The sequence below is a fragment of the Kogia breviceps genome, chromosome 17 (genome assembly GCF_026419965.1).
Source record: "Kogia breviceps isolate mKogBre1 chromosome 17, mKogBre1 haplotype 1, whole genome shotgun sequence".
Taxonomy (NCBI): Eukaryota; Metazoa; Chordata; class Mammalia; order Artiodactyla; family Physeteridae; genus Kogia; species Kogia breviceps.
The window spans coordinates 62,952,298-62,975,100 of record NC_081326.1 but is presented as its reverse complement, the minus strand read 5'-3'; the positions used below and the strand labels follow the sequence as shown (position 1 = coordinate 62,975,100).

The 22,803-nt window shown below is 36.6% G+C and overlaps 2 protein-coding genes across 6 annotated transcripts in view; both read right to left on the bottom strand.

Annotated features, from left to right (window-relative positions):
* FER1L6 (fer-1 like family member 6) overlaps positions 1 to 898 on the bottom strand; it is a 185,094-nt gene extending 184,196 nt beyond the window's left edge. For all 5 annotated transcript variants that reach the window (XM_067017461.1, XM_067017462.1, XM_067017464.1 and 2 more), the window contains exon 1: positions 606 to 898. The gene's annotated coding sequence lies outside the window, so the exon portion shown is untranslated. The remainder of the gene's footprint in view (positions 1 to 605) is intronic.
* Positions 899 to 1,057: 159 nt separating this feature from the next.
* The window catches only part of FAM91A1 (family with sequence similarity 91 member A1), a 42,264-nt gene continuing 20,518 nt past the window's right edge, over positions 1,058 to 22,803 (bottom strand). Inside the window, exons 15-24 of the mRNA XM_059042808.2 lie at positions 21,745 to 21,877; positions 18,301 to 18,449; positions 16,835 to 16,969; positions 16,590 to 16,703; positions 12,413 to 12,485; positions 10,277 to 10,426; positions 8,172 to 8,270; positions 7,485 to 7,608; positions 6,242 to 6,311; positions 1,058 to 3,994 (exon numbers count right to left, since the gene is read on the bottom strand). Coding sequence (XP_058898791.1) covers positions 3,809 to 3,994; positions 6,242 to 6,311; positions 7,485 to 7,608; positions 8,172 to 8,270; positions 10,277 to 10,426; positions 12,413 to 12,485; positions 16,590 to 16,703; positions 16,835 to 16,969; positions 18,301 to 18,449; positions 21,745 to 21,877 — 1,233 coding nt within the window. The 3' untranslated portion in view covers positions 1,058 to 3,808. The remainder of the gene's footprint in view (positions 3,995 to 6,241; positions 6,312 to 7,484; positions 7,609 to 8,171; positions 8,271 to 10,276; positions 10,427 to 12,412; positions 12,486 to 16,589; positions 16,704 to 16,834; positions 16,970 to 18,300; positions 18,450 to 21,744; positions 21,878 to 22,803) is intronic.

Sequence of the window (22,803 nt, the reverse complement as noted above, 5' to 3'; positions counted from 1 at the left end):
ATGAAAGGAACCAGGGCTCCTTGGAGAAATAGGCTAATTCTAGGGCTGGCATCCAGATAATACCTGCATTGCTAGAAAGTAAGACTATGGTCAAAAAAAAGATGAGGGTACACCAAAAGGATTTAGGAGCCAACTGCAAGGAGTTCCCAACAGGTGAAGCTAAAACAATTTGCACAACAAAATAAATAACAACTGTACTGGATTTTAACCCAAAGTATAAAATAAATAGCCATGATTGCATCCTAATATAAATAAATGATCAAATCAATAGGGGAAAGGAACAAATCTTTAAGAAAATTTGTAAAGAATATATATAGATATTACTCATTCCCTTTGAGTGTGGACTAGACTTAGTAATTCACTTCAAAAAAAAAAAAGAGTATGGAAAGTGGAAAAATGATACTTTACAGTGGAAAAACCTAGTAGACACCACCTTAACCAATGAAGGAACATCACCAATAATGCCTATTAACATTATGTACCCCATGATATAATACAGCGTGGAAGGGCACAAGACCACTGTGCTATATCCTTCAGGATAAAGCACAACCTCAAGTTTAATCATGATATAACACCAGACAAACCCACGTTGAGGGACATCTTACCAAATCACCAACTAGTGCGCTTCACGGTGTCACGGTCATGAAAGACTGAGAAACTGTCACAGATTGGTGAAGACCAAGGCAGCAGTGATGACTAAATAAATGCAACGTGGTATCCTGGACGGGGTCCTGGAACAGGAGGACATGAGAGGAAAATGGGTGAAAACCAGATAAAGTCTGTAGTTTAGTAAATACTATTGTGCCCATGTTAATTTCTGAGTTTTGACAGACGTGCCATAGTTTACATAAGTTGTAAACATTAGTGGAAGCTCGTGGGAGGATACGGGGAATATCTCCGGGCCACCTTTGCAATTTTTCTGCTCACCTGAAATTATTATAAAATAAAAAGGTTATTTTTTAAAATAAAGTATAGGAAAACGTCAGCACTGAAAGCATGCCTGCATTTAAAATTAAGGAAGGGGCTTACAGAAGATTATACACATTTTCACAGCAACTTGACCAACATCATAGTTTATTTGTAAACATATTATATGTGTCAATAATCGAATTGACAACACTTTATACATTTCACTGTATAATATTAACAGCAAACCAGAAAAAAAACCCACGGTGCTCAGTTACAGTTTTGGTATTTTAAAGTCTTTAAATACAAACCGTATTTGAAACACTGAACATAAAAGAGAAACACAAATGGCAAAGAAAACTGGAAACAACTAAAAGAAACCAATATTCCCCCCCAAACAAATAAAATATGATTACACACTTTAAAAGAAAAAAGGAATCAAGAAAATCAGACGATCATATATATTTTTTAACAACATAAAGTTACATTTCTTTAGACTTATGTGAGAGGTGAAATTGTACCATACTAAACTCTATGTCCTTTTTAATATTTCTTTTTCTCTTGGTTTCTGAAGTTTGCCAATGGTTTAAGCTACTTTAAGGGCAGAAAAGAGGGGAGGCAGCACAAAGCCAAATGAAATTAACTTTAAACATTGGCAGAAAAGCGGGATAAAAATTCTTTCACAAATTTTCTTTGGCAAATAATAAATTCTGTATTTATTACCTTTTTGTTGAATAGGATCAACACATAAGATTTAAGAGATGCATCTTTACATGAGTTAATGTATGAAGGAAACAAAGCCAAATACACAAAGTAAAGCATAAAAGTGGCTTTCACATTTTGCTAAAAACAGCTTTAAAAATGCAGATTCTCCATCCTTAAAAGTATGAGAGGTCTTCAGCTGGGAATCAGAATCTTTCCTCATTCACATGAGAAACCAGAGTTGACTACATGTTTTTTCAGTACTTTCCCTAAAATTCATGATCATTTATTAGGTTCTATTTCCTCCTGTTAGCTCTCAAAGGAAATATAGCAGCAAATCACTCCCATATTTTAAGTTTTAAATTCACCAACAACTGGGTTCACTACCAACAACTACAAACATTCAATGCTTTATTAGTGTACATGTCACTACCTTAGGCTAAGCTTGTTAATAACAGAAATAAATAAAATAACTACAGTTAATCTGAACAAAGCAAATGAAAATGAGATTAAAGAGCCCTGATCAAATGAAATACTTACAACTTTCAGTTGAAAAACTGTAAAAGTTACATACATACCTAACAGCACTAGGAATGTACAATATCAATTATTGGAAAAATAAATGAGTGATTCACAGTTATAAGAAATTATTTTAATATTAGTATTTTTCCTTTTATACACAAACATTTATAACATACACTTGGTTTCTACCTCATATTAAGACAAAGTAGAATACTAAACATTACTGCATTTACCCAAAACACAGCACTGACTGTGCCACAGGTAACCTGCTCCAAAATATTCAATAGGGAGGCGACAGTACTGAATGCACGGTTATGTTAACAGTTTGAAGAAAGACACATACCTCCAGAAGTATGTTAAATAAACAAATGTCAGTTCTATAAATAACAAAAATTATCAGCAAAAATGTTTAGGTTTAACCTTCCCAAATTTTCTAATGCTTTAAATATTTTAGATATGTTGTTTGACCAGTTAGTTTGGTTAGTTTTAAACCAGTAAACCATTATCCTATGAGAAGAGCTAAACTAAACTATGTAACACTGCACAAACTTCCCAAGGAAGGTAACTTGAGAAATCTAAAAAGTGATTCCAATTATTCTAATCAACATTTGAGATACTAAAAGAATCAATGACTCAAGAAACACTTTGAAATTACTCAATTTTTCTTTATCATTTCTTCTAAAACTAGTCACATAAACTTAAGATCCGGGCTGCTTATGTCCTCACGGTAGGTTTATCACTGAAGTGGTCTGATCAGAAGACACAGCCTTAATGCCTCTAATATGTTCTAAGCTGAAATCAAAATCCTTGGTTTGAAAACATCAAATCCAATTCCACAACATTCATGGGTAGAGCTACTAAACAAAAAATAAATCAGGGAGAAAACGTGCAGCAGCCACAGCTACAAGAGTGGAAAATAAATTCTATTTTTCCATAAAGACTCTATGAAAATATAAAGCCCAAAATGAGCAACAACTGAAGTCCACATATAAATGTTGTTTAAAAATAGAATGTTTTCCAAAGCTGCTTATGAGATGTCAATGTACAGTCATAGTCTGAGTTAAGACCTTCTAAATCAAGGTTAAGCCATACATAACTCTGCTGATTTACACACCTTCAACAATGTTCAACCGATATACATAACTTACAAACATCCACAGCAATTCTTAATGCCCCATCAGATCATCTCTCAATAATGGATGTTTATCATTTTATAGCTTTGCTACTTTAAATACCAAGAAGCCTTTTCAGAGGAAGAGTTTCTACCTCTTCCCATGATCCCCTAAAGAGTAGGTAACAAAATATAAAATTAAACAAGATTTATGTTTGATAAACTAACATATAAAATTACCACTGCAATATTCATAGTGACTGTTTATAAACATAACAGTCATCATAAAGCCTATAAAGTGTATCCTCAGTTTTATAAAAGAAACACAGATTGTCTCAAGGTAAAAAATACAGTGCAGACTGCTAAAAAGCTCTTCGTTGCATTAGGAGGTGCAATAATGAGGAAAACTTCAGAAAACATGAACATGTTCCCCAAACTTTAACTTTAACATCAGTTAAGCGTGAACTGCACTGCAGCAGCAGGATGCTTTTTAGTGGCTGGCAATATAAAGCTAATGTTAAGAAAGAAAAATGGCAGAAAGCGGAAGCAACAAATGATGTAACCAAATTACTGCAAGTGGAGATTAGCAATAAGAAGTGAGGAAGGTGAACGTCCACTCCACTCTGTTAAGATGCCATCTTTAAATATTAAGTTCTTTGCAGGAAGTGGGACTCCCATGTCAGCACAGGATGACTGTGAAAGCAAACTTGGAAAACTGGCCTCAGTGTGAATATCCAGTGTTGAAGCACCTTCCTAAAAGATCAAGAAACAAGAGAAAAAAAATTCTATTCAACACTTTACCAAACCTCTTAATGTAGCTAATGAGAAAGAGAGACCTTGATTACCTAAGAAATGTTTATGGAATGCAAAGCACTATAGGAGATGCAAAGTTGTACCCCACAAACCCAAAATAATCAATGATAGGTATTAACGTGCAGAAATGACTAATACACTCAGATGATGACAAGTGCTTTGAAATAAACAGAAATAACACGCTATGAGAATATGGGATGAGAAAAAGTTAATTCTTAGACAAAAACCCTCACACAACATTAAGCAATAGAACAATCCATTGACTCCCAGGGCTCTCAGAGTCACACATTCAGCAGACTTCTCCCCAGAACTCCAGGCTCAAACCTCCACCTATCCAACATCTGTTCCTGGATGTGTCACCATAAATTCCACACTTAGCATGTCCAAAAGCAAACTCTCAAATTTTCCCCCACTGGCTCCTCCCCAGCCTTCCCCGCTCAAGCTAGTCAAGAAATATGAAAATCACTCTTTATCCTTCCCTTCCTCATCACAGCCTCAATCCCTCCTCACATTTCATCACCAAGTTCCATCAGTCTCCCTTCAATGTGTATCCCAAATGAGTTTACTTGACTCACTCACCATAGCCACCACCGTAGTCTAGACCAGTGGTCTCCAAAGTGGGGTACTCACTCCAAAGTGGGGTACAGTACCGTGAAATATTTTTTTTTTTTTTTTTGTGGTACGCGGGCCTCTCACTGCCGTGGCCCCTCCTGTCGCGGAGCACAGGCTCCGGACGCGCAGGCTCAGCGGCCATGGCTCACGGGCCCAGCCGCTCCGTGGCATGTGGGATCCCGCCGGACTGGGGCATGAACCCACGTCCCCTGCATCGGCAGGCGGACTCTTAACCACTGCGCCACCAGGGAAGCCCATCGTGAAAATTTTTTAAATCCTGCATCTACTTATTGCATCCGATAAAATTCCTGGTTTTGTGTATCTTTTATAATATACATAATTTATTATATTATTACATGTTTAACGGTATATACATGTAATAAACAAATCTTTATTATGGATACATGCAAATTTTTTTTAAACGAAAAAGGGTGTTTGGCCACCAACATCTCTTACTTGGGCTATTAGAGCAGTCTCCGAACTTATCTTGTTTCTGTGCTTGTCTGTTTTTAATCTATTCTCTAAACAGTAACTAATCTTTTAAAAGAGTCAATTAAAAATAATGTCATTCTCTGTTAAAAGTCTTTAATAGTTTCTCTTTGCACTCAGCATAAAATACATATTCTTTAACATACTCTAGAAGGCTCTCCGTTCTTCAACCTCACCTCTTCCCATCATCCCTCTTTCACGAGGCTTCTGCCACACTGGCCTTCTCCTTTCCTTGCAGGCCGAGTGCCTTCCTGACACAGGACTTCTGCACCTACTAACCTCGGCCTGGAATACTCTTTCCCATCCTTTAGGTTTCAGCTTATGCATCATCTCTACCTATTTAAATTAGGTCTACCTTTGGATTCCATCAGATTTGAAGGAGCTTGGCTCCTTCAAAGCACTTACTGAAATCTGTAACTACTTCACATATTTCGATGTTTACTCGACTATGGTCTCATACAACACTTAAGCTCCATTACTGTCTTAGACATCATTGTTTCCCCAGCACCTGGTAAAGGGTCTGGCATAGAGTCGACTCAAGCATTTATTGAAAGAATGAATGAATGAAACCAAACTCCAAAATACTGATTTCATAATGTTAGAACAGATATACCAAACAAAAATATTCCATTCTAAAAGTTTATCTGCAAATCAAGTCTAGAGTATCCTTTCTTTCCTTGGGGGGAAGATAAAAGGTCTAGAGCACTGGCATTCACTACCATAACAGACAACCCCCTCTCAGCAATGGAGAATCACTGCAGATATTAATGGAAGTGTACCGACCCAAGAACCAGCACCTAGAATGGTACATGGCCCATGGCAGATGCTTAACACATTTCTGTTTAATGAAGCACCAGCACAGAACAGTCCAAGCTTCCTAAACACCTGGCCAGTGAAATCATGTATAAGTCAGTTAACTTCCTGAATTTTAGCATCTTCGTTTATAAATTAACATGCATAAATAAGCATGAAATAATGTTTATTTCATGTCTTACTGCTGTGGAGACTCAGAACAAACATGAAAGTGTTTTGCATACTATAAAAGCTCTATGCAAATACCATTTGGATTTTTTTGGTTTTTGTTACCTGGAATGAGTGAACAAAGTTAAGGACTTGTAGGGACAGTTTTCTACTGGAATGTAAGAGGTTCTGAAGGCTGAAAAAAATGGGAAAAGTTTAAAATAAATAGGACAAGAACTAATATCTCACAAGAGTTTAATTTTACCAATTTAAACTCATTTATATATGTATATACATCTTGGTTAATTACATAAAAATTTTTAAAAAACAATTTCAATGGTTCTCATCAATGAAATTTCTGCTTGTTTTAATAATAGAGTAACAGTGCATAAAAAAACCATTTCGAAATAAAACATCATGTATAACCAAAATTGGAAAATTACTGTTAAAAGTTTAAACTACTACCAAATATAAATGTTAAATACAAGAAAACTTCTAAAGTAAAAATTTAGGTACATATTTTTCAAATATGTAAACTGGTAACAATTATAGTGGCAATCATTAAAACTATATAGTATTTCTTTTTTTAATTCATGTATGATACTTTATTTTCAGGATAGCTATTAAAACTATTTGTCAGTTAAGTACTTTTAATTTTCTGATATAAGCTACATTGAGCCAATGAAATTAATTATTTATTATCCAACTTTGTTTTCCTAAATAAAGATGTCAAGATCTGTGGATATCATCTCTCCAAGCCACACACCAGGACAATCAGATTCAATGATATTCTTTTTGGCTAAACCAGACAGTCTCAGAACCTTTACAACGCTGACTCTTAGCAGCCATCCCCAATGGATCAGAGTTGGCATATGAGATAAAACCTACATGTCATTTCTGATAAGTAATATGTGCTCATTTTAGAAAATGTGGAAACTGAAGAAAATTTAGAAAGTCAGCCATAATTCCACTATTGGAGATAATCAATATTCACATAATTTGAGTGTGTGTATGTTAAGAAAGAGAGAATTTCTATAGATATTTACATATTAAAAAAACTAGGTTCACACAGTCATATAAGCATGCCCATTTTAACCATACTCTTGCCAAATCTGGGTAAGTAAGTAAATATAATTAACCAAAACATGTGTCCAAAAGACTTGCATGTGCCTAATTTCTGAGGTACTGAACTTTAATTTTAAAATACATAGCAAACCCTTAAACTAGCCATTTTTATTCAATCAACAAATAAACGCAAGGCAAGTACTATGATCATGTGTGAAATAAGACAAAGTAGGAGATAGCAACTAATACTGAGAGCTTAAGAAGTCTCACGGATGAAAAGATGACAACAAACATGAACCCTCACCTCTCTTTTCTGCAAAGGCCATGTGTAGCAATTTTTCTGCACACTTTCTGGTTTAATTCAGAACTAAACAGTGGAATTCCAAAGCACAGCTCGAGAGGAACCCAGTCTGCTTCTGCTGTGGCAACTACAAAAGGATATATAAAGTTATTAATCATATATATATTTATATATATTATGACCGACCAGGGTTTCTTAACTGAGCTCCAGAGATTTTCACAGATTCTTCCCACCCCCCACTGACATCCACCAAAGGGCTCAGCAGGGGAGAAGACTCAGAGAGGGGATCAGTGAATCTCTGAAACAGGAAAGAGTGTTTTTTGACGATGTACGTGCTTCTGGGAAGAAGGCACCCAGCTTTCAACAGATGCTCAAAGTGCTCCGTTACCAAAAAACAAACAAAAAAAGTAGTGCAGGACATCTACAAGATGAGAGAATCAACATAGGAAAAATAAAACATTTTTATTCTCAGGTCATAGTTTTATAATATTTCAACTAACTTTAATTATTATTCTAAATATATAAAATTATTTCCTAGAAAATACTTATGAAAAAGTCCATTATAATAAGAGCAGACAAACGATATCCAAATGACTTAACTAAAGAGTCAAACTTCAGAAATTAGTCCCAGATTGCAAATATTTTATTTTTATTTTTTATTTTTCTTGCAAATAATTTTTAAAGCCTTACCAGAGTTTTGCTTTGTGGCTGAATCTATAGTTGCTTCCTCAATGACCATTTCAAATGACTCTGTACTCCCATTTACATCTGAGCCAGAAGCCAAATCTCCTTATAATTAAAGGGCATACACAATATTAGGATTCTAGTAGTTGGCACAGGTTGTCAATAAGTCAGTCCTAACATAAAAGAAGACTTCAGGCAACAGAAATGACAATGGAAAACAATGAACAGTCTTTAGCCTAAAGCAGTAGTTCTTAAAAGGGGGACAATTTTGTCCCCCAAGAAACATTTGGCAACGTTTGAAGACATGGTTTGGTTGTCATGAATGGGGGCAGGGATGCTACTGATGTCTAGAGATCCTAAACATCCAACAGCGCACAGGACAGCCCCCCACAACAAGGAATTATCCAGCTCCAAACATAAATGGTACTGAGCTTGTAAAGCCCTGACCTAAAAAAACAAGGATTAAAAAGGCAGAACACAAGTTTAGACCTTTTAGAGAATTACTAAAGTCACTTCTATCACCATAGAAACATGCAGTCTGATTACATCATTCCTTCTCAAAATATTTTTTTTGACTCCCTGTATCTCTCAGCATGAAAGATCCTCCAAGATCTTCCAGATCTCACTTATTGCTCTCTCCTCTCATCTACTGCTGCCCAACGAGCTCCTTCTTCCGGCCAAGATGAGCTGCTCTACTGCCTGACTCCCTCTGCCCAAAGGTTGCTACCCTCCAAATAAACAAAAATCACCTGTGTGAAGCGAACTCCTCACTTTTCAAAATTTAGTTCAAACTTTACCTTCTCTAAGAGGCCTCTCTGATAGCTCAACTGGGATGGGATATGCCTTCTCTGTCCTACTTTAGCACTTCAAGAAGCAGACCCCTATATCTCAGTCTTTGAACACTACACAGTAGGCTGATTCCCTTGCTTGTCTCTCCTTCCAGGGTTTTATACCCTAGGACTTAGTAACAGAAATATCTCCAACACCTAAGGAGGTATTTCGTAAGTGTATATAGAATGAATGAAATAAAACATGACAACTACAGTAGACATTCATTGAAATGACTGCCTAACCCACAGCCCTCTTCTCTAAAAATGCTCCTGTGATGCCTGGCAGTCAACTGTTGAAAGTTACCCAACTCCTCTGGCCAAAGGTAAATGGACCAGGAGTGGATACTAATTCAATCCACTGGATGGCTAGCAATCAATCATATTTTCTCAGGATTTCAAAATAAGAGGTTCAGCGAATACAGTCAATCAATGATAGAGACTTGAATTCAAAGGTTCCCTAGAGTCATGGACCAGAGGTGACATCACGGCAACCAAAGCCACATACAAGCCAAAATTAGGCCAGAACAGAAACAATTAGTAACTATGAGAATGTGATTTGAAAATGAATTTTTAAATTAGAAAGAAAAAGGTATCTAGGGAAAATTAGCTGTTGTCAATATGCAGGACAGGCTGGAGACAGAAAGAAGAGAATGAGGCCAGGAAGGCTAAGCAGGAAATGGTTGCAATAAAACATGTATAAAGTATCAAAACTCACACTAGAGTGGCAGTTACAGAGAATTAAAGAGAGAGGGAAAGAAATGGATATAAGAGACATTTCTAAAGACTAATTCACAGAACTTGGAAACTAACAGGGTTGAGTGGGAAAGGAGAAGGATGAGATAAAGATATGATTTTTAAGGCCTGCATAACAAGAAAATGGTGCCTTGATAGAAAGAGGAAAGCTGAAAGGGAAAAACTACTCATTCTAGTTTGAAAACAATTTTACAAAGAGACTAAAGTTTTGAAACCATCACTCCATAAAGGAACTTAACTGAAAGCCTATAAACGTAAATATGACAGTAAAGGGCTAAAACCCCCAAACCATTCTGTATTCCAACCCCAGGTCTTCACTTCTTTATTTATGCTTAGTAGTTTCTCCATTTGAACAACTGATATTTGTCCCAATGATATCACAGAATATTTTCTCATCTTTCAGTGGAAAAACATTAAGTATTAAATAAGTCAACATCCCCACAAAGGTACCCATGCTTTTTAAATACTAAGCTTGTGATAAACTCAGTACCAGTTATCTTAATTCAAAGAACCCAGCTATTGGCTAACCTCTCTCATCAGAAGCATCACTGAGTTTTCTGTTTGCAAGTTGGCTAGAAGCATTCAACATGGTGACATATCCACAAAAATGTTGCAAGTCCACTTTGTTCCTTAACATCTGCAATGCTTTATGAACACCCATGTTGACACGCGTAAACTCTAAGAACAAAGGGTTGACATCACATTATAAGTAAATAGTTTTACGACAAAACACCAAAAACTTAAATATACTTTCCCTTTATTAAACAATTCTTAGAACTACTTTTATATTTTATCAAGATTGATTCCAATGAAGAAATATCTGTGGATGAAAAAGGATGCTGTACACATACAACATATTTGTAGACTTCAGAAGGCAACTGATGTAGCAAAACAACGGACCTGATAAGTAATCAAATAGGGCCAGTCAGTGGCAAATTCTCTAGGCTTCTCTTTTGTAGTTCTATTCTGCCTCAAATACTTAGTGGGCTTCTACCAGGAAATGCATTAAATACACATATTTTTTTTTAATTTAAGAAAAGTTAAAAGTATTCTTATTGAAACTAAAGCTAACAAAGTACTTGAAATTATATCCAATATTTAAATATCAGCTCATTCTCACAAATATGTGAACTTACAAAAGAGAAAGATGCTCTATAACCAAATATGAATATTCCTTTTTTAGAACTCGCACAGTAATCTCCAAAGGCAAGAAATTTCTTCATCAGTTCTTGAGATTTTGTGATTTTTAAGATCCTGCTGTCACTATCCTGTATCTTCTGGTGAACAATAAATTTTTCCATAGAATTTATAAAGTATCAGAGAATTAACTAGCAAACTTTAGTTGCAGAGAAATATTTATTTCTGAATAGGGGCTATTTTTTGGGAGAGAAAACTCTCTTCTCCAAATTTTGTACACATTTATTCACAACAGCCAAAAGAGAGCACTTAATTTCAAATGTGAGGCTTTTGCAGCCTAGCCATGTGGAAAAGAAAAAATACTTATAAAAATCTTCTTCCTTTTCCCTGCTTTGGGCGAGGAGGGGCAATGGTGACTAACATTTTAGAAGAAAAGTTCTTATATGAATTAAGTTAAATTACTTGAACAATTTACTGCTCTCTAAAATTCCAAGCAATATTTTAAGAACAAGAAAGATAGATCAGAGAATGAAAGTTTTGCATGGAGCAGGAAACACAAGTGCTATATAAATATACATAAGTTTTAATCAGAGAGTATTTTTCTTTTGAATATACATACTTTCTTAATATTCAACAGAGGAAAGGTATTTTTATATTAAACAAAAGGAAGAATGATTTCACGTTTATAGAAATTCTCTGAGCATCTTTCATCAAATGTATTGTAGCTCACAATTCTAAAAAGAGATAACATTAAACAGGCTTTTCACCCTGGATTCAAACCTGCTAAATTTAGCTCAAACTTTGCTATTCACTCAAGTCCTCTCTAATACGAAAAATAAAATGTAAAAAAAAAGTTTAATTAATTAATTAAAAAGTAAATTAGTGCTTTCTCATTTTATCTACACAATGACTCTAGATTTGGGGCTTCTAATACTATAGCACAAACTTAAATCAAAACACATTGACCATTAATAAAAGTTTTTTAAAAAAAATTTGCTTCTGTAAAAAAAAAAAAAAAAATGCCGAAACAGGAAATATATGCAAGTTCTCTGTAAACTGTAAGTTAGTATACAAGTGTTCATTAGTGTCCATAAGCCCCTGAAAAAAAACAGTATGTAACGCTGGGGGAAAAAAAAAAAATCAACTTTCTAAGCATAAAATCTTCCCTATGACTTGTCTTCTCCCCCAACCTCCAAATAAATAAACAATAAAAGGAAGCTAAAAGGCCAAACATACAGAAAACCTAGTCTTCCATCTACGTAGCTACCTACTTAGTCTCTTCATCTCCAAGACAGACTAGTATTCCTTCTAGGCCTAGGTCCTAAATGAGTCTTATTCTATTAGTTCTTTGTAGGAACAGGCACATGACAGAAAACTACCTTTTGCCAATACTCTTTAAAAGCAGAATAGTTTTAAGACCCTAGAACTTAAAAATTTTAAGAATTTACTTCCTGCTATGTTTCCACCAAATTGTGGACAAGATTAATCATAAAGAAGTCAAATGGATACAACTCAAAATTAAGGTACCTCCTCGTAGTTCTGTCTCATCAAATGGGAAAGGTATGTGGACAGTTTCTCCTATCCCATGCAAACCATGTCCCTAAACACGAAAAAACACAAGTTGAAAGGTATTCGCAAACCCTGTATTTCCAATAGTAGATACTCAAACAATAAACGAGACTGTGCCTCATGATGGTGTATTCCACATTAATACTCCATCAAAATGCTCTCAACAATTTTCTATTTTTCTCCAGCAAGTAAAGACAATCTTAAGTCTATATTAACCTATTAAGGCAATGTGTCTCAAATTGAGTGTATGGGCTAATGAAAAATCAGGTAAATCTGGTGTCAGCCAAGTGAAGCCTGAATGAGATCAAGTGCACTCACACAAGGGTTAGTTGCAGTGCTGAGAGAGAAAAGTGGTGGAGGATCCTCATGGTCACCTGGCATGCCATGGACTAGGAATGTAAATCTCAAAAACCTGCACTGAATGACACACATTGAAAATTACTTGCTGCAGCAGCATAATTATACACGAATGCAAACAACCAAAATGCCTGTCAGTAGGGCACTGATTAAATAAATTAATGTTATGTATTTTCAATGCAGCTGCAAAAAAGAGCAAGCTCTCTACAAAGTGAAACAGCAAGTTCCAAGTGCTAAGTGGAAAAAGCATAGGGCATCTCAGTGTGTAACTGCTTGCACATGCATGAAGAAATTCTAGAAGGGTACAGCAAAAACTAACGTGGTTGTCTGATTTGGAGGAGAGTTAGGGAGTGGGCGCTGGGTAGAGTGTTAGAAGGGCAGTGGTACTTTTCTCTGTGCATCTTTTAATAGTGTTTTAATTTTTGAATCATGTGAATTTACTATCAAAAGTTAAACTGAAAAAAACCTAGGAGTCTAACCACGCCAGTCCCACATTACAAATAATAATTTACTTCCATCCATCACACTCAATTAATGTTGTTCATTTAAATTTTGTAAGTCTTTTGTATTTAATTCCTAAATTTACTTTGGTTTTGCAGTTGTGTAAGAATGATAAGCATGAAGAATTTAATTTTATATGTATTTCAAATCGTTATAATAGAAAATTTAATACTGGGGATTTATACTTTTTTTCCCTTTAAAAGAGACCCATACATTATTCAAATTCAAGATACCACGACATAAAAGAAAAAAAATAATTTCAGGGAATAAAACACATTCATTTATTTGGTTCATATAACAACTTGAATATATTTCTACCGTCTTGCTTCTATTCCACTGATACATTTATGATTTCAACCCTAAACAAGATGGCTATTATAAAAACATGGTTTTAATCAAAATCTTAATTTTGTTGTGTTTTAAGTTCCAGCACGGTGAATTTTTCCATAAAATTTAATAAAAGAGGCACTCTTTTTTAGCAAAGGCAGAACTCCTTAACGACACTTTAAAACTCCTCTTACTCTTCTCCCACCACCACTGCCACCACAGCGAACATTTTTTGAGATCTTCCGACACGCTAAACAAAGGTCTAAAGCATTTTTACGTAGATCATCCATTTCAGTCATTTTTCAACAACCGTATAAAGGTAAGAACTTTTTTTTTTTTTTTTTTTTTTTTGCGGTACGCTGGCCTCTCACTGTTGTGGCCTCTCCCGTTGCGGAGCACAGGCTCCGGACGCGCAGGCCCAGCGGCCATGGCTCACGGGCTCAGTTGCTCTGCGGCATGTGGGATCTTCCCGGACCAGGGCACGAACCCGTGTCTCCTGCATCGGCAGGCGGATTCTCAACCACTGCGCCACCAGGGAAGCCCAAGGTAAGAACTTTTATTATCTCCAATTTGCAGGTGAAGTCACTGAAGTTCACGGAGGTTATTTAACTTGCCCAACATTGCCAATAAGTGGTGGAATCAAGATGTGAATTCAGGCAGACTGACCCTTCAGTCCACGTCTAACCCATTCTACTATGTATCCCCCCCACCACCCCTACTTCATGTCTGCCCTGGCTGGCTAATGCATCGTCTCACGGTTTCTACTACCATCCACGTGCTGATGCTGACACTCAAGTCAATCTCTCCTGTTCGACCTCTCATTTGAATTTCAGAATAATTTCAATAACCTCCTAAATATCTCCACCACCCAAATGTCCCACAGGCCCAAAACACACCACCTCATCTGCCCCCATAAACCGGCTCTGTGTGGTATCATCATTCTTCTACTTTCAAAAGCCAAGTACCTCAGGAATCATTCTTCCTCTTCCCACATCCATCTCAGACATCCGATCAATTCTATTTATTTTGTATTTGTAATAATTCTTCCTTTTCATTCTTATAACCACTTCCGTGACCTAGGCTGTCCTCATCTCTTATCTGGTCTCCAACACTGAATCCTAATCCTGTCTTCTCCCACCCAGCCATTCTCAACAGTCTTCAGGCTGATCTTCCAAATCAAAACTGACCATGTTAATCCCCTGCTCAGCACCCTTTACTGGCTGCCATCAATCTACAGGGGAAAGTCTAAGCACTACAGTGGGACAGTTAAGGTCCACTGCCCTCCAGGGCCTGCCTACTCTTCCAGACTCATCTCTGACCACCATCCCATCATACTTCAGCTCACTCCTCAAAATTACAGAACAGCTTACAGGCCCTAGCACATGCTCCCACTTCGTATTCCTATTCATTTATTCAACAAACACTCACTGAGCAACTTCTATGAGTCAGGCACTATTCTGGGGCACCAGAGAAATAGTTATGAAGAAAAAGAAATAAAATCTCTACCCAGAGATTTATTCATGCTGACCCCTCTGCCTGGCTTTGCTCTCCTCTAAATCAGCCTTTTCTATTTAGCCTGGGTCTCATCTTCTCTAAGGAGCTTTCCCTAAGCCTCTGTCCTTGTCCCAAGGCTAGAAGGATACTTCTCTTTAATGCTTGCACTGTATATGTATAACTCTCTTCAGCAATCAGCAAAAAAATGGAAGTGACTGCTTATGCAACTTTTCCCACCAGACTTTAAGTTTCTTGAAGACAGGGACCACATCTTATTTGTATATGCACATTAATTAGTACAGAATATGGCAAGTACAATTGTTAGTTCAATGAATTAATGAAATCTTTACAAAGAACCTATTACATACTAGAAAGTGTGCTACACACTTCATACACACCTTCTCATTTCATTCTCTCAACAATCCTGAGGCTAAAAATGCTTACCTTGGCATTAGCTGTCACTATTATTTTTTGTTGTTACACAGTAGATATTACCATCTCCATTTTGCAGATGGGAAACTAAGTATAAGAGAAGTATCTCTAAAATGTTACACACCACTTCACACCTGCTGGGGTGGCTATAATAAAAAAAATCAGATAATACCAAGTGCTGGAGGGACTGTAAAATGGTGCAGTTCCTTAAATAGTTAAACAGAGTTACCATATGACTCAGCATTTCCACTCCTAGGGATATACTCAAAAGAAGTGACAACATGTCCACACAAAAACCTGTACATAAATGTTTTTAACAGTGATTATTATTATTCATAATAGCCAAAAGGTCGAAGCAATCCAAATGTCCATCCACTGATGAAAAGATAGACAAAATGCATTTCGTCGTACAAGGGGATATTATTTGGCCATGAAAAGGAATGCAGTACTCATGCTCCATGATGAACCCTGACAACAGGAAAGAAGCCAGTCACAAAAGACTACATATTATATGATTCCATGTATCTGAAATGCCCCAAGCAGGCATTCTAGGGAGACAGCAAGTACATTAGTCTTGCTGGGGCGGGGCGGGGGTGGGGGTGAAAGTGGAATAGGTGAGTGAGAACTAAAGGTCCAGGAAAATGTTGTAAAAATGAGTGTGGTGCTGACTGTAGACATCTGTGAATACACTAAAACCACTGAATCACAGAATTCAATTGTGGAATGTGGTATGTGAACTGTATCTCTATTTTAAGGCTACTATTAAAAAAAAATAGGGCCACACAGGTAGCAAAAGATGAGGCTGAAACTCAAAGTTGGGTCTAACTTCAAAGCCTTTGCTGTTTCCACCACTTCCAAGCTGCTAGACAAAGGCCAGGACTAAAACGCAGATCTGTTTCCTTACATTTCAGTTTTACAAATGTCAAATTACTGATGTCTGTTTGCGACTCAGCAGAAAGCTAGACAAATTATGATCTTTAAAATAAAAATCCAAAACTGACTGTTTCAAATAAGGTAACTGTACCTGAATCAAAACCGCCGAATGTGTTAGAGCATCGTTCAACATCGTGAGCACATTTGATGTAGGAACAACCCCAGGATCATGACCCCAAGAAGTTATTAGTAATCGATCATAACCCTATGGGAAAGAAATGAATAAAACATAGCATGGCATTTAGAAACAAAAACAAAAGAGAGTTATCTATAATACTGCTTACCAGTTTCTATCCTCCTTAAAAATGATTTTTAAAAAAACCTCATTCAACATACCTGGAATATATCTGGCAGTTTTCGAAGTCTTGTACCTTTGGACAGCAAAAGAGATGGTGGTCCTTGCCTGGTGATATGGTAAATGTACAGTTTAAACCAGACAGAACTGACTTCTGGGATAGCTGGTCCAATATGCTAAAATCATAAAACAGGTAAGATAAAGTTGTAAACCCTTATCTAAAGAAGCCAAATTTCACAAATGACCAAGTATATTCTTAAAGCTAATGCCTCATGTAAGTGTTAACTGCTATTATCCTTATGAAGATACATTTTAAAGGATCCATTCAGTTTCAAACTTACACTGGAATTGAGAAAGCAGGTCTTATCACTGCAATTAAGAGAATGGACTCTGGAGTAGATGGCCTAAGTCTGAATCTTGGCTTCATCCCCTCAGCCCTATCTCACCTAAGGTTACTTAAGCGCTCTTGTGCCTCATTTTGCTTAACTGTAACATGGCAACAAAATACTTATCTCTTAAGGACATTGTTAAAGGTTTAAAATAGTACCTGGCAGTACATAACAAGCTCTATATCAAAGTGTTAATTATTACAATCATTAATAGTTTTTCTCAAAAGGGACTATCTATCCTTCCATCCATCTTACCATTCATCCAGTTCATGGATTCCTACTATGACCAGAGGCCGTGTTACAGAACAGAAGGAAGAGAGAGAGAGAGAGAGAGAGAGAGAGAGAGAGTGAGTGGGGGTGGGGGGGTGCGCGCACACACTGCGGGGGCTGCAAATCTACAATCACTCCTCCTGAACAGAGGACAAAACTGGGGTAAGGCGGGAGTGGGCGCACTGAGGGAGCTAGATCAGCACAGCCAGCAAAATCATCCTGGTACAAGAATCCCTTCCTTTCTTCTACACCATTAAACCTAGCACATCTAGGAAACCAGGAAGGATGTAGCACTGAAGAACAGAGCACAAACCTCACTCTTTGAAAATGGTACATGTCACAATGGCCTTGCTAAGTATACAAATAAACGCAACTGATCTATTTTTTAAAAGTAAAAGACCAGAAGTCATTTTCACGATTTTAAAGATAACCAGAGTTCTAGCTTTCAAGCATAATCTTTTCTTTTCAGCCTATTTAGCATCACAGTGCCACTTCCAAAATATTTCATTTTTCCTAATTAAATGTATCTTATCCCTCAAGGTAATACAGGTTTCCTCCTCAGAGCAGCAAAAAACATTTTCTTTAAAATCCTGCATTCAAGAAGAAAATTTTAATTGAATGTGTCACTAGTCACTAGATAATAGATATATAAAATGTACCAATTATACCTCACAAACTGAACATAACATCTTACAACAGCAAAAAATACAAAACTGCCTTCTGAGTTGATGATTTTAATATTGGGTTATGCACAAATTGAGAATTAATAAGACTGATAAACCTCTCCTTCAAGTCGCCATGAGGAAGGATGAAATGGCAGCAGAGTGAGCTTCCCAGGGGGTCTTTACCTGAGGGGTGCAGCTGCTGACAGGCCGGATTTCGTTGGTGAGAGGAGCCATGGAAACAAGCAGTGTGTAATTTTTGTTTAGAACTCTGCTGCAAGTTGCAGGGTCCAACCCAAGAAGGCTTTCACAGCGCAAGAGATCCAGAGGAAAACCTGAATTATGATCAACAACATACATAGAATGAAAGACTGACAATGTGAAAAAAAAAGAGTCTAAGATGAAACACTGATAACTGCCTTGAGACCTAAATTTTTTTAATAAGGTAGAATATCTCTATTAAAAAGCACTTTATTTCCTAGGAGACCAATAGACTCTTTAAGACGTAAAGCTAAAAGTCTTTATTCTCTGGTCCAGAAAGATAACTGTCTACTGGTGTTTCTTCAGGCTAACCTTATACTTTAAAAATGTTTGCTTTATCTTACTTCCTCCCCATCATGGCAGTGGCATCTTATGAAAGCCTAAGTGCCACGGGAAAGCTGTATCCTTCCCTCCCCCAACTTTCAATCTCTATAAAAACTTTGCAGCCAAGTTCTGAATTGACCAGAAGGGCAAGAATACCTCATTTAGAAACATGTGCCTAAACTGTAGTCCATAAAGCAGGAACTCACTTGGCATGCTTTAAGTGTTCCCCTTCTTAACCCTTCTGGAAAATACCAGTCCTACCGCTCTCTAAAAAGATAAAGGGAATTTGGAGGGTCTGTCTGTGTCTGGCATCTCTGAGATAAACAAGGGGAGTGCCTGTGATCGTAACTAAGTTATATGAGAAAGGGTGGGTCCTTGCAGTACGCCCTTTTCTGAAGCACAAAAGGGTGAGAAGCTTCAGGTACAACTCAACATTGTCAATGCCAAGCATAGAAAATATTTAACCAATACTAGGATATGGAAGGAAGTCTAAAGAGGTGATGGTGGTTAAAACAAAGTTTTTACGACTGTGATTTCTTTTCTACAAATGAGGTTTAACTTCTAAACATTTCATAGTACTAGACTGCCAAATTACAAACAGTGGCTTTAAGGTCTCACTTGCACTGATCCTAGGGAAAAGATATCTTTTTAAAGACAAAGATACCTGGAAAAAAAAATTATGCTTATAAAATGAAAAAAAGTTAGACCACACATTGTTTCTGTTTTTTTAAGCAGTGCCTCATGCTGTCTAAAACCAAAAGATTACTAAGAAACTAGTCTTTTTCACACATATCAGAGGTTTGCTTCTATGACAGTATCAGAAGGCTTTTCGCTTTACAGTGAATACCAAGTACTACATGATACGCTCAAACTACAAATTACTAGTGACATAAAAAAATAAATTTCTTGCTACTCAAAACAAGATGCTTAAACACCAATACTATAGAATTTCTTGTTTAAAAAGGAGTAAGATTATCACTCCTGGCACCTACAGAAAGTTACCTTTCTCAACATGGAGAGTATTAAGCCCCAATGCCAGAAAAAGTTATTCTTTATCTGGAATGAATGACCTTCTTTTCTATGAACCTAGAATGGTACTAGTTACACACCATTATAAGAAAAATTGAGAAACAGTCACTTAAGTCATCTTCTGTGTTCTGTGGTTCTAATGAGGAGCCCCGGTTAAAAGCATGAAACGTCATACACAACTGCCCGTTTGGTCTCATGGGGATGGAGGAGTTAATCACATTTTAACTTTGGGGCCACATCAATTATTCTAAGCTCCAGAAATAGTCAACTATTAAATATACCTTAAGGATTAGAGTTATACTTTACTTTCACACAGGTTTAGGTTTACCATTTAATTTAGTTGATGATACACAGACTACTCATGGTGAAAAACAAAGTTTAGCCCCACCTATTAAACAACGAATTGTTGATGAATAAATCAATAAAAACCCGAGTGTTCAAGAGAAGATGATGTAAGGAACAGAGCAAAGGAAAAAAATTCAAGAGACATGGATTCAAGTCCCAGCTCTTCCATTTACTATTTATATGGGTTTTAATGACTAAATGGGCAGGAGATTTAACCAAGATAAGCTTCAATTTCTTTATCTATAAATTGAGCTACCCCTGGCTGGTCACTAGCACTAATATTCTTGGACTCTATGACGGGCAGTAAAGGATGGCTGTGACAGAATAGCTCAAATATTCTAACCCATTATCTCAGCAAGTCGCTAAAAAGTCCCAGAAATTCCAGGATCTGCACATCCAGAGACATATTTAAGACTGCGCCACTCACTGCTAGGTCACATGATCTAATATTTGGTAACCAAAAAATGGTTACTATCAACAAACGCTTACCAGTAAGTGCTTTAGGCTCTCGGCGTTTGGTGATTTAATATTCTCAGTTTCAACTGTTTATGAATAACCTCAGAAAGAGCTCCAGCACGGAAGCATTTGTAATACTGCTAAAGCACAACTCTGAACCAAACACCCCAAGGCTGAAGAAGGGAGTCACTAGGTACTAAGTGTGTCTCGCTTCACTCAGCTAAACTACCCAGCGTTTTTGTCCTCTCCTCTGCAACAACTCTTGTGAAGTGACAAGTGATTCTGCCCTACATTTTTTTAATTGAGCTGAAAAGAAAGCCAGATGCTGATGAAAGCAGTAGAACGAAAATGGGTATGACTAAGAAAATGGTGGTTCTTGGCCAGAAAATAGAACTTTTAGGTAAATGAAAGAATGAGTGAAATTAAATGTGATACTGGTGCTAAGAATTCACAGTGTCCCAAAATGCAACTCCTGTGAATGTGCAAAGACTTCACAATGTAATTACATTCACAGGGTAATGCTCTTATACTGGTGCCCAAGCTGTTGCATCTTTTTAAAAACACACATTCCTGGGTGCCGCTCCAGAATTTAGGAGCTAATACCATCAGTTCAACTAAAGTTCCGGAACCCCTTTCTATCACGAAACTGAGAGAGCACACTAGGGGCAAGAGCCACGTTAGAGTTCATCAACAGATTAAAACTGCTTCCATTTCTTTCTTTAACTCTTTGAAATGAGGTTTTCTGTTCCCTTTTTTATTCTTTAAAGTAAAATACTTTAGTAAATATTATAGCAGCATTTGAAATAGGAAGACCCTGTTTATTATCTTTATATAACGAATCTTTCATTCTTGATATTTCATGCTTCCTAAATAAATTTTGGCATTTGTCCAAAATCTGTCTCTCAAAACAGATGCCTATTCTATATCCCATCCAGCTACTTAAACAAATTAACACTCCAACTCTTTTTGTAGGTAACTAAACAAATTTAGATACTACAAAAGTCAGTGGCACATAAAAGAGGAGAAACAGTAAAATAAGGAACAGCTGACAAGTAAAGAAATTCACAGAACAAGCCAACAGTTACAAATTCAATGTGCTATCTACACAAAATGTTTTAAATAAGTGATGATTAAATAAGTGAGCATGACCTGTTTAATTTCTTAGAAAGAAGTTCCACAGGATCATGTCTTCAAAATCAAGTATTTTTATCATACCATAATTGGGTTGGTCTGGCTGTGCAGTTTGCGCAACTAGATCTTTATTGTGACGCAGAAACAATATTGTGTTTCTCAGAGTGAGTGCATGATCAAAGTATCTCTGTGCTTCTCCTTCACCAGTGCTCTGAACCTAAACCAAGAGAAAACAAATTTTGCAACAAAAACCACTCTCATGCCATTCATTCTAGTATATAACCATACAGGAGAGATATTAAGATATTTAAAATCAGTAAATCAAAAATTTGCCCAGGCGATTTCGAAACAAATATTAACCCCAATCGTGGTTGGGCTTCCATGTGACTATACCTTTGAAGATGACAGAAATAACCCAGCAAGTAAAACCAACAACTTCAGCAACCAAGTAATGCTAAATTGTACCATTATATGTTGTATGTTCCATATGATTCAAATAAGGTGCTTTAAAAACTCTAAGATCTATGTATTCTGTTTCATCCAGAAAAGTACTCCAATCCATGGTCACCAATTATGCCACTATCTTATCATCCTGTTTACAACTTTGCAAGGAACAATGGAGTACGTGATTCAACACAGCTGTTCAACATTGCTGAACATACAGCTTAAAATCACTCAACAAGGGTTCACTGAGTCCCTATTATGTGGTATGACCTCTCTAGGATGTAAGGAGAGAGTGGTGGACAAAACTCCTGCCTTCACGGGGTTTACATGTATGCTCTCTGACACTGAGTCAGTCACCTGTTTAATATGTAAAAACATACACATTCCAGAAACAACATAAGAAACAGAAGGAAAGGTCTACAGGGGGAAATAACTAAATTAGATTTGCATGAAATTAATAAGATCAACTGATTAATCAAGACAAAGCTTAAAAAATAGCTAAGAAACTATTTTTAAAAACTAAACTTCAGACTAAACGGCTTTCCCAAGAATGACTATGTGGTAAAAAAGAATACAGATATATAAAGTGTAAAAGGAATCTTCCAATTTGCTATACGTTATAAAACACTAGTTGAGGTGAGAAAAATTAAAAAAAAAAAATCAGGAAAACATGTTAAAATGTGCTAAATGTAAAAAATT